General features: G+C 39.0%; 2 protein-coding genes across 2 annotated transcripts in view; one reads left to right on the plus strand and one right to left on the minus strand.

Annotated features, from left to right (window-relative positions):
• The window catches only part of slc6a16a (solute carrier family 6 member 16a), a 20,563-nt gene extending 17,068 nt beyond the window's left edge, over window positions 1-3,495 (minus strand). Inside the window, exon 1 of the mRNA XM_007562857.2 lies at window positions 3,356-3,495. Coding sequence (XP_007562919.1) covers window positions 3,356-3,358 — 3 coding nt within the window. The 5' untranslated portion in view covers window positions 3,359-3,495. The remainder of the gene's footprint in view (window positions 1-3,355) is intronic.
• A 2,340-nt stretch (window positions 3,496-5,835) lies between these two features.
• Window positions 5,836-15,006, plus strand: eps8l1a (EPS8 signaling adaptor L1a). Its single transcript, XM_007562859.2, has 14 exons — window positions 5,836-5,979; window positions 7,273-7,389; window positions 7,538-7,596; window positions 7,920-8,052; window positions 9,194-9,282; window positions 9,366-9,440; window positions 9,536-9,678; window positions 9,765-9,974; window positions 10,924-11,032; window positions 11,116-11,259; window positions 11,342-11,480; window positions 12,499-12,661; window positions 13,133-13,265; window positions 14,006-15,006. The coding sequence occupies exons 2-14, from the start codon at window positions 7,275-7,277 to the stop codon at window positions 14,048-14,050; spliced, it is 1,557 nt and encodes a 518-aa protein (XP_007562921.1). The 5' UTR covers window positions 5,836-5,979; window positions 7,273-7,274; the 3' UTR covers window positions 14,051-15,006.
• The last annotated feature ends 684 nt before the right edge of the window (window positions 15,007-15,690 follow it).

The following is a 15,690-nucleotide window of genomic DNA, read 5'->3' on the forward strand; positions in this document are numbered from 1 at the left end:
GTTACTTAATGTCTTATTATTCTGCTTTGCCACTTTGTACATTACATGCTTCATACACACATCAGTACTGCCAACACATCAGGCTACCAGAACACAGAAGGATCCATTACAACACACTTTACAGGTGAAACTAATTACATTGTGCTTTCAATATATTACCATTTTGGTAACACTTTATTTGATGGGGTGTGCATAAGACTGATATGACACTGTCATAAACATAACACCTGTCATCCAACTTTTAAAGCAACGTCTCATTAAAATTTTTATTATTTACTGAGTGACACTTCATGACACTGTTGGTTTGTTCCTAACAGGAGTTATGTCATGTTTATAACAGTATCATATCAGTCTTGTGCAAACCCAGTCAAATAAAGTCTTAACCACATTTTTTCAAGAGCCATTATACTGTAAGAGAATTGTATAAATTGTTAATACATTCAAAGTTTACAGACAACATGCTTATGAAAATCAGCACAATAAAACGATAGGTAAATTTTAGAGGAAATGTGAAAAATGTTTCACCAAGGACAGAGTATTGTTTTAATACAATGTCACAGTATTCCAGTATTACTGCAGACAAACTGGCATTTCTCCTTCCTAAGAACAGTGAGGACAAACGACAGAACATTCCCGTTCACTGCACCTTACAGAAACCTACAAAAAAGAGCAATAGAGGAATTAAACAGAGAAAGCATTTGTATTTTAAAGAGTACAGAAAAATGGCAAATAAAAAAATAAGACTTACAATTTTAAGACGTTGTGGACTCGCCATGTATGTGACATCATCAGAACTGATGCCTGGGGTGGAAAAACATTTCTGGGTGTCTTCTTTACCTGTTTATGTTAGAAGTAGAAAAAAAATAGTCAACAATGTCATAGAATCAGTTGATGTTGGCATTAACTATGAAGCTGTTTTAAGTGTGGACTTAAGGAGACAAACTACCTTAAAATCTTTCCATCCATGATCTGAACACACTGATCCTTGCCGGGTGGTGAGGGGGGCTGGTGGTGCCCATCTCCAGCAGCCCAGATGAGAGGCAGGGTTCACCCTGGACAGGTCACCAGTCCATCACAGGGCCCTGAAAGCCAACAACAAATAAAATGTATGAAAAAGAAATGTTAGATTAACAAGGAGAATAAATTCTGTCCAGTTATTTGTTTTTTTTAAATCAAATCATGTTAATTAAGCACTTGGTGTTGGTAGCAGAGCAGTGTTTGCTGTTGAAAATGTAGCTAGCTCCTCATTAAAAATAAATAAATACTTACACCATGAAAACGATGTGGAGGTTCATCCTCAGAGCTGGTTGGTGATCTGGTGGAGCCAGAGCTTCTTCTGAGACAGGAAAGTCTTTAGGTTTCCCACCACCTGATTTCTCTGGCTTCCTCTTTCATCTTCATTTGCTTAGACTGCAAAGATATGTTGCAGATAAAAACATTGATGAACAAGTTATAACAGCAACCTCACAATATCAAAATCTCTTTGTCATATGGAGCTTAATTAAAATCAGGTTAAGTTTAAGTGGAATTGACAGGTTAAGATTGTAATCGGTGATCGGTCAGAAAACTGCAATCGGTGCAGCCCTAATTTGAATCAGTACTCATGTTTTTATCATTCTTAAGTTATCATACAGATATTCAAAAACACTAATTTGTGATCATGATAGCAAAAATAATTCAGACTGACTGGTAATTGAAAAATATAATAAAGTGTTGATCTAAGTTAATGTAAATGATGATGATATACCTGGCTCAGTTTCAAAACTAAACGTCCAGTTTGAACTCAACAAACCTCTAAACCTGCAATCCTAGACCATGAATGTAAAGCAAAACAACTAGAACATATTTTTTTCTCTTTTCTATTCTTGGCTAACCCTAAATTACACTTTTCCCATGGGTCTGTTTCCCCCTGCACACCCACCCATCCCTCACCCACAGAGTCACACAAGCTTTCACAAATAGTGCTGGTATATTTCTGTTTCTGGTCAAGTGGGAGCTTTCTGTGGGTGTAGGTAGAAAACAGGTGACCACAACCCTGAGCCTAATCCAACCTACAGAACTCAAGCTGTCAAAACCTTCCTATCAGCAGACACTGAGTTGTTTTGGGACGCTTCTCTTAAGCATCAATATGACAATGACAAGAAAAGCAGCTTTATGGATGTTAGATCTCTGTCCCGACGACCCACACTTCCCTAAATTTACACTGTAAATAAACATGTACTTTACAAAGAACAAAGTGTCTCAGGGGAACCTATACGCATAAATATTCTTTAAATCAAAAACATCTGGCTGATTTTGATTAAAGGACAAACTTGGGGCTGGGGGTTGCGCCAATCCTCAAGGTTTATGTCAGCTTAAGATATTCAGTTGTTTTTGTCTTTTCATGGTAGTAATAGCTGCAGCATGGAAATATCCAGGTCTTCTATAAACCCCCTTGATATGCAGCACCTGGAAGAACACTTCCTAACTTTTTAACTTTTTCATGTTTTGTCATGTTGTGACCACAAACTTCAATGTATTCTTGCAAATATTTGGAAATATAGAGCATCCCATGGAGCGTACTTGTAAAATGGTACATGTCTTTCATTTTTTTAACCAATCAAAATCTTAAAAGCACAGTGTGTCTTTGAATGCAGCTCTATTGAGTCAACGCTTCGTAGAACCACATTTTACTACAATTACAGCTTGTTTTTTCTTTTGGGGTTTATGTCACTACTGTCGGGCTGCACAGTGGTGCAGTTGGTAGAGCTGTTGCTTTACAGCAAGAAGGTCTTGGGTTCGATTCCTGGTCCAGGTCTTTCTGCATAGAGTTTGCATGTTCTCCCTGTCCAGGCATGGGTTCTCTCCGGGTTCTCCGGCTTCCTCCCACAGTCCCAAAACATGACTGTTAGGTTAACTGGTTTCTGTAAATTCTCCCTAGGTTTGTGTGTGTTCATGGTTGTCTGTCTCTGTGTTGCCTGGCGACCTGTCCAGGGTGTACCCCCTGTCTCTTGCCCAGAACATTAGCTGGAGATAGGCACCAGCAACCCTCCCGACCCCATTAAGGGACAAAGGTGTATTTGATTTTTTCCCCCCTTGTGCCTATTTGAGTATTTGGGCTAAAAGCAAACTAAGCATACTGTGTCCTCTTTCCCTGAACATTGCATAACACAGCTGTCAATCATGAATGCACACAACATCCCCCACCTACATTTTACACTATTGCTCGTTGAAAATACCTTCAGCTGCTGCACATATTACCATAAATAATAAAATATGTGCATTTAATCTTCTTCACGTTTTTATTTTTAAATGTCTAAAAGTAACAAGCCTGATTAAAAAGTGAAGGCAAAACAACGGTGTGTTGTGGACATACCATGTGAGAGAGAGCACGGTCCCCCAGAGGAGTCGCGTTTCCAGGACGCCTGCTGCTGGTGTTGATTTCTCTGCTCTTCTTCTCACAAGGCTTCCCCCGAGTCTTCTCTGTATTTGGCTTCAGGCTTTTTCAGGGTAACACACAGGGGTGAAAGCAGGCGGGTACGGTCGGGTACTGCATTCCCCTAAAAGATTTAGCGGGGGTACGGAGAGGGGAGCGGCTGTCTGCTGTAAATAAATCAATGGGTCCATTGTGCAGCTGTGTGTGCACCCACTAATCAGCCGTGACTAATTAGTTTTTCAAGAACAATCTAAAACACGATTTAACCAGTTAATTGAGACATTGTTTCCATCAAAATACAACTTTAAATCGAAAAGGAGAAGATTTAGGGGGAATCATCAGTAATGAGCCTCACAGATGAAAATGAAGAACCTTTTATCAACTGTGACAATTGAAAAGCCTCAAACTGGGATCTCCTTTTGGTTATTGTTCTGCAACAAGTCAGATTTCAGTTTTAACATGACTTTCATAACGGATAGCACAGTCCGATCTGTGTCGATTTCCTCATTTGTTTGTTCCAACAATAGCTTGACATAGCCGTTGTCGTCTTTCACTGCAGGAAGTTTGTGTTGTTTGCTTACATATTAATGTTGCTGTGTGAAAACCTGATGCATTGCATTCCCAAAATTTCCTTCCTCCTGAGCCACCTCAGAGTGCCAAGTATGCACTTCTCTCCGGGGACGTAAGTTGGTCAAGGTCAGCATGCTTCAGGCTCATGGAAAATGTTTCTCAATGGCATAAAGCAACAACGGCAGAAAATTTCTCAATCAAAGCAATCTTTTAGACCCAACATCCACATTGTGGTTTTAAATAACCTGGGTGGGTATTATCAGGAATTGTAGCATTAATTTTCATAGCTAGACTGACAACATGCTGCTCCATGTTGTCATGTCTCCAGGCTTGTGTAGTTTTGTGTTCTTTTCTCATACCTCCTTTAGCCTTGTATAAACAACCTGATGCTGTTCACTTCCTCCGGCAGCAGAACATAACTTGGCAGAAGTTTAAATTAAGTGTAAAAGTTGAAAGCTCTTCTTCTTCTCATTCTGTGGTTAACATTATTTCCCATATTGTGAAATTACAAACTGCAAGAACTGTTTGGCATTTTTCAATTTAAGAATACGTTTAAAACAAAACAAACAAACAAAAAAAAAACAACAACATAATTTTCTGTTATTTTCAATGAAAACATTCTATTAATCATGTCCAGAGTGCATCTGATTCTGTTTTCTGTCTGTATATTTAACCATGCAGGCATTTGGAAGAGTCACTCTGCTATGTCCACTCAATGGCCAGTTGGTGTCACTCCTCACATACATAAACGAAACCAGTTCACCTCAACGTTACACTATCCTGTTCAGTAAAACTCAATGCCTAATCTCTGTTTGGACTCTATTGACTACATTTCTGTTATCTTATCAAAAACATTCAGTTTTATCCTGGAACTCTGTGTAGAATCAATCAATCTAATTGTAAGTTTTCAAGATCTGTGTTTCCACTGATACCTACAGCAACTATTGAAATCATTAAACTCTTTTCTGCAAATTACCTGTAATGAGTGGATCCGTCCATCCATTTTCTTACACTCTTGTCCCTTAGTGGGGTCAGGAGGGTTGCTGGTGCCTATCTCCAACTAACGTTCCTGGACAGGTCACCAGCCTGTCGCAGGGCAACACAGAGAGAGACAAACAACCATGCACACACACACACACATGGGGAGAATTTGGAGAGACCAATTAACCTGACAGTCATGTTTTTGGACTGTGGGAGGAAGCCGGAGTACCTGGAGAGAACCCACACATGCACAGGGAGAACATGCAAACTCCATGAAGAAAGACCTGGGCCAGGAATTGAACCCAAGACCTTCTTTCTGCAAGGCAACAGCTCTACCAACTGTACCACTGTGCAGCCCCATAATGAGTGGATTTCACACTTAAATTATTTGGATTATTTGTTTGATCAAGCATGTTTTTCTAAAGAGTGCATGCCCCAAAAAACCCTACATAACAAAGACTTAAGTCTATATTTTTCCAATCCCATTCATCCAACCATTTTCTAACATCCTCGTCCCTAGTGGGGTCAGGTGGGGTGCTGGTGCCTCTCTCCAGCTGACATTCTGGGCGAGAGGCGGGGTATTTTTCAATCCCCTCATTCTTTTGTAGATTTCTTTAATGACTGTTTTATTCTGGCTTTTGCTGCAATAGTTTCAAGTGAAACTGCATGTTGGCAGGGTTTTTAAGCAGACTGAAAACAGTCCTGGAATGGTATTTGTTGCACTTTTGGCTGACCTTGTGGCACAAGCCACAGGCAGGTGACACAAATACCTGTCAAAAGGAGGAAGAAACTTCCAATTACCCTGAGAAAGAGAGAGAGAGAGAGGCAGGACGCTATGTGTCCTGCCTCTCAACAGAGAGAGACAGCAGAAGAAAAGCTTGTTTTACTTGTTCTGACACATCTCAGGAAGGTAGGACGTCCTCTTGTAAACAACCAAAACTCTGCGCTCATACAGCTCAGCTGGAGGAGTGGTGACTGCTACTTGGACTTGCAAGCTCACATCTCGCCAAAAGGTACAGTGATGAATCTTGATTTGACCTAAATTTTGTTCTTTTTTTTTTAGATGAGGGGAGAAAATGTTGAAGGGAATGAGAAATGAATACGGAGGTGCACCTGTCGACCAGCAGCTGTTTTTTGCCAGTAACAGATTACAGATCTTCTTGGGAAACAAAACGCCAGCTTGTGACATAAGAATAATTTCTTTATTTCATGAAAAATAACAGCATAGGGGGAAAGAAAGATGACGAAAGCCAAAGTGATACCCTGAAACCACACTTGTCTTTTTTTATTCAATGAGTAACAGTTTCTCTTCAGATTCTCATGGTTGTGTCACCTGCATGCCTACTGGTCATGGTGGTTTTTCCTGAATTTACTTATCTGTAATTTTTCTGACAATGTCACCCAGGAGAAAACTTTCCACACAAAACTTCTTTGTTAGGCAGTAACCTAAGGTAAGGAGGTCAGCTAGACAATATTCAAGTTATTTATACCATTTTTAAAAATATTTCAGACAAAATCACCTTTGTGAAAACGAGTCAAAATTGACATTAAAGGTTTCCACAAATTATGCTAAACCTGACTTAATGGTACACTTTTTTAAGTGCTTTAAAGCACCCAAATGTTCATAATGTGGAGGATTTATCTATATATCACAACATCTGATCTTGTGTTAACCCCCTTTTATGGAAACAGATACAGCATTACCACCTGATGGCTTGACTTTTTTGAAAGGGTTATCTTAACCTAAATCCTGCTCTACTCACACTAACTTAGAGATTTGTAATAAAAAAATTCTTCCACAAAAAAGGCTTTTGAGGGAACTGACGGTCCTGAAAGTCCTTTTTCTGAAAACAGATGGTAAGACAAGGCGGCTCACAAATCCTCTAAAATGTGCAAACCGGTGAACTAGTAGAATAATTTTTTACTTAAATACACAGGGTTGCAAAGTATAAGATGTGTAAACATTCCCAAACTAAAAAAAAAAAATCTTTAACACAAAATCATTAATCTGACTGAATGTTGGCAAAATTATTGGCACCACTGGATTTCTGTAAAGAACAAATATTATCCAACGTGAAACCTTATTTACCTTTCTCTCTCTCTCTCTCTCTCTCTTGACTGAATCTACAACCAAATCTATTATCACGAAATTCAAATCCTTAAACATTTTCAGGCTCATACTATTAAAGGATATTTTCATTTAGGCTTATTGTAAAGCTTTACATGAGGAACCAGCTAATGTTGCCATTCAGTTTTGCTAACTTGTACTGGAAACTTACTTTACTTTGCTCGCGTCTGCATCGCAGAAATGTCGACGTCACCTCCTCAAGTGATTCCAAGGAAGCCTTCAGGGGTCAAAGTGCTGACTCCACTTCAGCAACATCGTCCCAATGGGCTGCCCATCATCACGGACGCTGAGAGAGGTATTTATGGCCACGCTGACAATTTGCACCATATCTTTTGGCTACATGGGTCGAGTTGAACGTCTGAGCCGAGTGCATCTGTAAAGTGTTTCAGTTTTTTCTTTTTTTTTTTTTTTTGCGTAAATGTGGCTGTTTTGTTTCGGCACAGAGAACGGCACAAGCGGGAAGTCAAGCCACAAAAAGCTGATGACTGCAGAAAGAGAAGTTGTAAGTCTGAAACATTTGGATACTTGGTAAAGTCCGTCATTTCCCTTGTTATCGTATCTGCAGATTAAATCTGATAAAGCAAGAAGAAAATAAGAATATGTATCATTAACATTGACCGACAGTGAAAAGAAATGCAGAATTAAAGGTACATTTCATGATATGCTAAATGTTTTTTGCTTATTGGTAATTACGTAATATTATCTTCAAAGATCCTGAGAATGGAGGCACCTATCTGAAAATATTTTTGACATTTAAGGTGTTATTTTACACATCTTGTGTAGCGATTGGCTACTTAGCAACAACATCGGTTTAATATTTCAAAGGAAATCTTGAATCACTGCTTTGATGACATCGAGAGGTTCATGGCTCGCCTCCAACAAACCGCGGAGGCCCGGAGCATTCTCAACCAAAGGACCAAAAGGAGCGCCAAGAAAAGCACCAAAAATGACAAACAAGGTACAAGCTTTTACATGCAAATTAAACTGTTGGCCACAAAGCTGGGCATCTAAAAAAAAAACTGATCTGAGACTCGGTTTATTAGTTCTAAGTATTTAGAGCAGAAAGAGGCAAAGAGCAAACTTTTTAGCATTCACTAAAACAAGCCAGTGGGCAGATTGCTGAAAAAAACTCCTAGGTTATTCAGAAGATTCTTGTATTTGCTGAAACACCCCGCCTTTTGTCTTCAGGGCAGGACAAACCAATCCTAGAGAGGAGCTTATTGACTTGGGATGGTCAACCTGTAATGTTGCTCTTCCTACTTGATTAATCACTCAGCTAATGTTACTTTGGTTTTGTTCTCATCTTATGCAACTCTGTACACACCTACAGTCACACCAAATCATTATCCATTGTTTACTAAATCTAATTTCATTGCAAAGATGGCGCTATTAATTCAATTTGTGAGGCTAAGACGTAAAAAATAAAAGGAGAAATTGCCTAAATCAGAACAGGTAGATCCTGACATTGTTGTTATGGAGGTTTGATGTCAACATAACGTGTCGTTCTTTAGCAGTAGGTGGATTTATTGGACTTTTTTTTTAAGATATATATATTTATGTGAGGGAAAAAAAGGGTTATGTGTCTTCGGAAATGTTTTAACCACACACATGTTCACAGCGATTAAAAATAAACTTTTTATAAAGATGAACTGTAAACAAAAATAATTTGTCTGTAAAATTGACAGTATTGTTTAAAATGTAAAACACTGTGAAAGGCAACCTCCATGCATTTTTTTTCCTGTGGACTTTTAGCAAACTGAACTAATTCAACATAAAATGTTATTATTTTTTTCGCTGTGAAGGTTAAAATGACATAATTAAGAAGCCTCATTTAATTTGAGGGTGTGAGTCTTTAAATATTGTTTTAAATTCACATTTTCTTTCTGTGTAGGACTTCGTAGTGAGTACGTCACTCGGAAATAAAGCATGTCTGTTGTGTTTTCTTACACAGGCAATTACACTCCTGTCAGATGAGTCACAATATTTAAACACCTACCCATGTTTGCAATAGTTTTCAAACAGTGACGGCTCTGTGTCCGTGGTTAAGTGCACGCTCTGCTCTGCAGCTTTGGCTGTGATTGCTCTCTCTTGTCTTGCAGGAGACTTGCTGACCAAGAAAGCGAGTCCTCCGTCTGAGCAGGAATTTGTGGACATCTTTCAGAAAATCAAGTACTCCTTCTGTTTACTGGTAAGCATCCATGCAAAATTCTTGGAAGTTATTAGAAAGCATGTTATGTTACTATGCGTAAAACTATTTCCCATTTGATCTAGGATCGCTTGAAGTCGTCCATCTCACAACCAGATGCACCAGATCTGCTCCACCACATCTTTTTACCTCTGAACTTGGTAGGAGCGACTTTATGACACTTAGTTTGATTTGGGGTTTCCCTTTTTTTTTTTTTTAAATCTAACTTGAGTGGCACCCACTGTCTGTTTTACAGATGGTGAAGACCACTGAGACATTAGCTGCATCCGTGAAGAGTCCATGCATGACCAGAGGAGCCGTTTCTCTGCTCCGAGAGCACCTGACTGGAGAGGAAAAGGAGCTGTGGAAATCACTGGGACCCAACTGGACCTCAGACGCGTCTGTGTCCCTCTCTCTGCACCAACCTCTGCTTCAGCTCACAGCGCCTCTGTTCTAACAAGACCCGCTCTCTCTCCCATCCTCAGTTCGCAGCAGACCGTTTCTGCTCCTCCATATTCGCCTGTCTTCCTGGATGGGTGGCAGCCTCAGGCTAACGACTCAGCTGGTCGGCTGCTGGAAGATCCCGTCCAGTTGCAGCACAAAGAGGACGCTTTTAATGAAAGCGTGCGGAAGCAAAGTCAACAGGAACATGTCCAGCCTGCGTCCAAGAACTACGGGGAAGGGACCGAAAAAGCGTAAGGGTTTAGCCACTGGGAAAATATATTTGGTGTGTGGTGTTTATTTCTGTTAATTATGATGATTTTTTTTTCAGTTTGCAGCTAATGAAAATGTGACATTTAGGAGTAGAACATTCCATTAGATCAATAAAGAAAATGTTAATGCAGAAATGAGGAATTAATGAAAAGTATGCTCAGCACCCACTTAAATTTAGCTATTTTTAAAAGGCAGATTTATTGTGAACAATGAGGTCTCATTGAAAAGCATATTTTTAATTTATTGCATAAGATTTAATATAATTGTTAAGGACATTCAGTCAGAATGTTATGAAACTTCATTGAGTTCTCCCCCATGGCATCCAGCACCTCCTGCTCCTTCAAATGTCACCGATAGTAACAAATTTTGGAATCCTCATTTTTGTTTGCCGCTTTTTTTTCCCCAGCCACCTTAATGTTTCTGCCTCAAATATCTGAATCCTCACAGTCTGTTATTTCTCTTAGTAGTACACGTGGGAGGTTTCTGCACCATAAGCATCAGCTCCAGCCTTACCACAGTGGTGAAGGAGACACCATTAGGGCTTTCATCAAACTTTTAGCAGCATAAAGGGATGATTGTTTAGTAGTTATTTTTACAAACTGCTTTTCATGGCATCCCGGAAAATTATTTCAACCATCATGAGTTGTGGAAAAGTCAGCCTTTTTTTTTTTCTTTTACTCCTGGTCCTCTTTTTGGCTAAAGATGTTAGGGCTTTTGTTCAACAGTGAAAGAAACACATAATGCTTTTAAAGCTGCAGCATGAGCAGTTTTAAAAGCTCAGGTGAACTTTATTGACCTGAATTTAGGAGATTTGGATTCAGATTGGTGTGAAGGACGGGCAAATTAAAGCAAACGAAAGCACAGAAATCAGACTTCACTTGGACAACGTTGTTATTTTATGAGCTGCGAAATTTCTGAATGTAATTTCAGAAATAAAAATGGGATCCCACCAAATGGAAAGAGAATGTATCACTGCAATTACGACTTTGTGGCCAGAAACAACGATGAACTCTCCGTACTACATGGGGAAGCGCTAGAGGTACAGCGCACCCCCACAAGTGATCTCAGTATTCATGGACTGACCTGTAAAGGCAGAAACTGATTTAACTTATCTTCCTTTAGGTCCTTGAATTATCATCGGACCGCTTTTGGAAGTGCCGGAATAGCTATGACGAGATCGGACTTGTTCCGTGTAACATCCTGGAGCCTCTGTCTGCGCTGAACAACACTGAGAGAATCCATCCGGTGCTTCGAACAGAGTCAAAGGTACGGGGACACGGCGTTGTTTGTGTTTCTGAAAATACTCTGCGGCCTCGGTGTGGAATAAGTCCCGCTTTGTTCTCAACAGAGAACAGCTCTCACCCCTCGGTGTTTCTCGTACGCCCCATCGAGCAGCAACGGGCTCAGGCCGACCGCGACCAACCGAGCAGAGCGACATCAGAGCATGGTTCTGCCATCGAACATGACAAGAGAAGATGGCAGCCGAGGTAACACGCCACTCCATGCAATGCAGTACTATTGAAGTAGTGACAAAAAAAAACAACAACAAAAAAACAACAGATCTTGTTTGCTTCCTCTCTGTTCCTTTGTGTTAAACATGCAGTTATGTCCTAAAATAATTAGATGTTTACACGTTATTAGAAACGTTTCAATATTTATGCTAATGGTACATAGAACCTTCAAACGCAGGCATTTAAATATGAAAACTGAAATCAGTGTAGAAAACATAAATGACATATTCATGTTTGGAATGTAAATCTTTAAGAAACTTGGAGAGTTTGCACAAAATTTTATTTCAGACTTCTATTGTGTTTTCTTTTCTTCATTTTTCTTCTTTATCCTTATCTCCTTCTTTCACTAGTAAGTTTTTACCTCACCTCTCTTCCTTCCTTTCTCCCTTTCTTTTCCTTCTCCTCATTCATTGCTTGCACTTGGAATAAATCTAAAGCATTATAGTGAAATCAGTAACACTCCACTTATGATTTGTAAATCTGTCGGGCGTCTCCTTGGCACTCAAACAACTATGATTAAATTCAGATATACTTCAGCATATCTGAATTTAATTAATGGGAATTTCATTATTCATATCTACATCACCTAAACTTCACATCTTTTAACCTTATAACCACAATTTTTGTTTGTATTTTTGAGGGTTTTAAGACACCATCTGCAATAAATGACAGGATTGTAAAATAACATACAAACAAAAATCAAATAAAGACCAGAGAGAACCTTAGAAATGCATCAAACTTCGGATTATTTGCTTTCAGTCAGCAGATCCTCATTCATTCACCTTACAGCCAAATTATGCTAAATTTGTAACGCTTGTATTGATGTAGGACCAGATTTTTTTTCTTCCTGATCAAATTTAAAGTTGTTTACTTTCCTGAGGTTTTTATACAAGACATAAAATGGGAGAAAAAGCAGTCAGGACATTGTATTTCAGAAAATCTCTCTCTATTCCAAGTCTGAATAGCATTGCTTTTCCCCCCCCTCTTCTAACAGTCATGGCTATGAACAATGAGCTTCAGCAGCGGCTGGCTAAGAAAAAGAACTTGCTTGAAGAGATGGAGGTTTCCTCCACAGCTGGCATCCCGATCCCCCTGAACTACCACTCCCCAAGCTCTGCGGTGAAGTCCTGGCTCTCTGCGAAGGGCTTCAGTCAGGGGTGAGTGTTGATGTCACTAGACATATGACGTTGTTGCTATGTGGTAACAATGTTCTTTTTGTTGGCAATCAGCCTTATCCGTTCAGAAAGTCGGTTTATTTGATCACTTTGAGGATCAGCTGGGGTCAGAGTCACCAACACATCCGCATCGCTACAAATGCTGCTGTTTGAAAAATGGGATGCAATCCCTCAGCAGCGTGCGTGTGACTAAGCTGGTGACCATCATGGGAAGGAGGTGGTGTGTTTCCTATAGTTCTTCCACGCATTGCTGGAAGACTCACCACCATCAGTGGGTGAATGATTGACTGTAGTGCAAACTCTCCTGTGTTATTTAGTATCTCTCTGAGGTGGTATGAAAATGTTTGGAATCAGATTAAACCACTCGCTGCTTTTCCTTGAGCATCTTTTTTTTTTTTTTTTAAATCGTACTCTCTCTAAACTAAACCTCTTCTTTCACAATCCCTCCGTTAGGACCGTGGAGACCCTGGGAGTTTTGAACGGAGCTCAGCTCTTCTCCTTAAAGAACGAGGAGCTCTGCAGTGTGTGTCCTCTGGAAGGAGAGAGTATTTACCTGCAGGTGCTGGGACAGAAGTCCCTTCTCGAGGTTTGTACGCTGTTGTTCTGGATGCGTTTGTCTCTGTTGTCACACGGTTCTGGTCCGGCGTTTATTTGCTCGGCCTTGGCTGATGCACAGACTTGCGTCACTTTGCCAAATTGTTACTGAACTGACCTACATTCAAAATGAGCAAGGACAAGAAAGTAATCAACTCTGATCCCGCTTCATCTTTTTAATCTTATAGTGCTTATAGAATATATTGTAAATGTGTTTATACTGAAGATATCATTAAAACCTTTAGATTTGGAGTTTACTCAATAAGGTGAGGCAGATAGTGACAGAGTTGGAGACCCTTTGACCTATAAACAGTGGTATTTGTGTGAATCTGCTAATGTCAAAAATTGCTTCATTGCACAAAAAAGGACTTTACAGTATCACAGTTGTACTTTTAAAGCCGAGAATCACTTAACCATTAGCAAAAATGACAAAAATGTTGGAGAAAATACTTTGCTTGAATTCTGTGACAAACCAACAACAAATTTCCATTTAGGTAAAAGTAAGGGAAAATAAAGTAGAAATCATACAACATATTCACTCTGATGGTGCATTTTGTTAAATCAAGTTTAATAGAAGGTAATGATAATTGTTTGTGTTAGAAATTGAGCTGATTTAACTTTCCATCTCTATTGAAGAAACAGCAAAACAGGCTGAATTTTGTCATCTTTTGCTTTAAAGAAGTGATTATAATTTTGTTCTATTGAACCGACGTATCGTTTGCTTCTTACCAGGACGTGCGCAAAGTTTCTGAACTAGAGACGGTGGCGGAGAAGTGAAATCTGATGACTGACCTGGATTGGTAAATGTCACGATATTTGACGAAGAAATCACTAATAACTTAAAGAGATATGAGACCAATCTGTTGTACATGAAGGCTATTTAAATTCATCAGCTGCACAGTAACATGAAGATTACATACATGTATTAATTATAGAGTAATATCTGCACTGGCAAGAACATTTAACTTTTTTTTTTAAAATAAACTGCTAACTTTGTTCTGTTTTCATTTTGCTAGTTTTATGTCTTTTTTAATATGCTGTTAGCCATTATGCTCATTGTATCAAAAAGCATCTTGAAAACAGCATTAGAATATAAGTAAGGCCTTGTATTATTGCACATGAAGGTTACATAAACTACGTATTAATGATGCAGCCCTATTGGCCGCAACTGACATGCAAAATGTTATTTCACACGTTCTCAAAATAAACTTCTCTTAGCGTTTCTATTTTGTTGTAGTCACACGTCTTAGTTGATATTCTGTGGATACTAACAATGTAAATAAAATAAACGAGACAAAATTCATGTAAAATGATGACAGTTGTCCATTAACAGAAAACCTCTACAGATTGTCCACTTTTCGCATTCATTGATGTTTATTTCACATTCATTTTTATTATGTCACTTTGTACAGCCACGTGTTGTTTCAGTCTAAATGTACAAACACATCACATTAAAACAACAAAAAAAAAAACATTAGTGTTGATTTTCTGTTGTGTTCAAGTCAGTGAGGTGATTATTTGCTCTGTTAATTATTGCAGAAATATTCATATTTGGAATATTCACATCTCACCAGCAGAGGTCAGTAGATGCATTTGTAATGTTTATTTTAAATCCTCTAACTCATTATATCTCTCGATACTAAATTCAGCATGAGCTTTCAAGTCTTTTCTATCAGTTGTGAAAAGTTTTTGACCCTGTGACCCCTCATATGTCAGCACATGCAAAAAAAACACAAAAAACAAACACCCATCCAGGTACACAAGCAGAGAGTGAACCAACATGATGTGAGCATAACGTTGCTTCACCAGTTTTACAAATAACTTTCACCAGAGGTCAAATTTTACCACGTAAACAACTGACCTTTCAGATTAGCCTGTGTTGGTTTTGCAAGCCTGTCCTGATCTGCCTTCCTCACAGGGTTGAAGATGCATCTACTTTCTAAATTTATTGCTCATTTTAGATATTTTGACACATAACATTTTACAAATGTGCCATTGATGTGTCCTGTTTCAGAGCGGTCATAGAACGACAAGTAAGCGAAAGCATACATTAAAACGATATCCAAGTGTGGGCTCTCCTTGGAGAGAGTCTTAAGGAAGATTTAAGCTAGCAGGTAACATTGTGAGGAATGAAAATCAGTCCTATGAAGGAAAGGATGAGGGAAAAATGTTCAATTGACAGCGTTGCTTATCTGCAATTATTGTGTGTGAATCCAACTTTTAAACTCCTGCACAGCAAAAATCATTTTGAAACAATTTTCTATCTTGTCCTCAGCTTTGAATATGGCCATTTCTCCATGCTTTATTTTGCAGTGATCTGAATGTGGAAAAAATGTCCTAAAAAAATACAGATATGATTGAAACCCCCCAAATCCCCCGAGAAAAAAAAAAAAAAAAAAAAAAAACACGAGCCCTTG

The sequence above is a fragment of the Poecilia formosa genome, unplaced genomic scaffold (genome assembly GCF_000485575.1).
Source record: "Poecilia formosa unplaced genomic scaffold, Poecilia_formosa-5.1.2 Scaffold142, whole genome shotgun sequence".
Classification (NCBI taxonomy): domain Eukaryota; kingdom Metazoa; phylum Chordata; class Actinopteri; order Cyprinodontiformes; family Poeciliidae; genus Poecilia; species Poecilia formosa.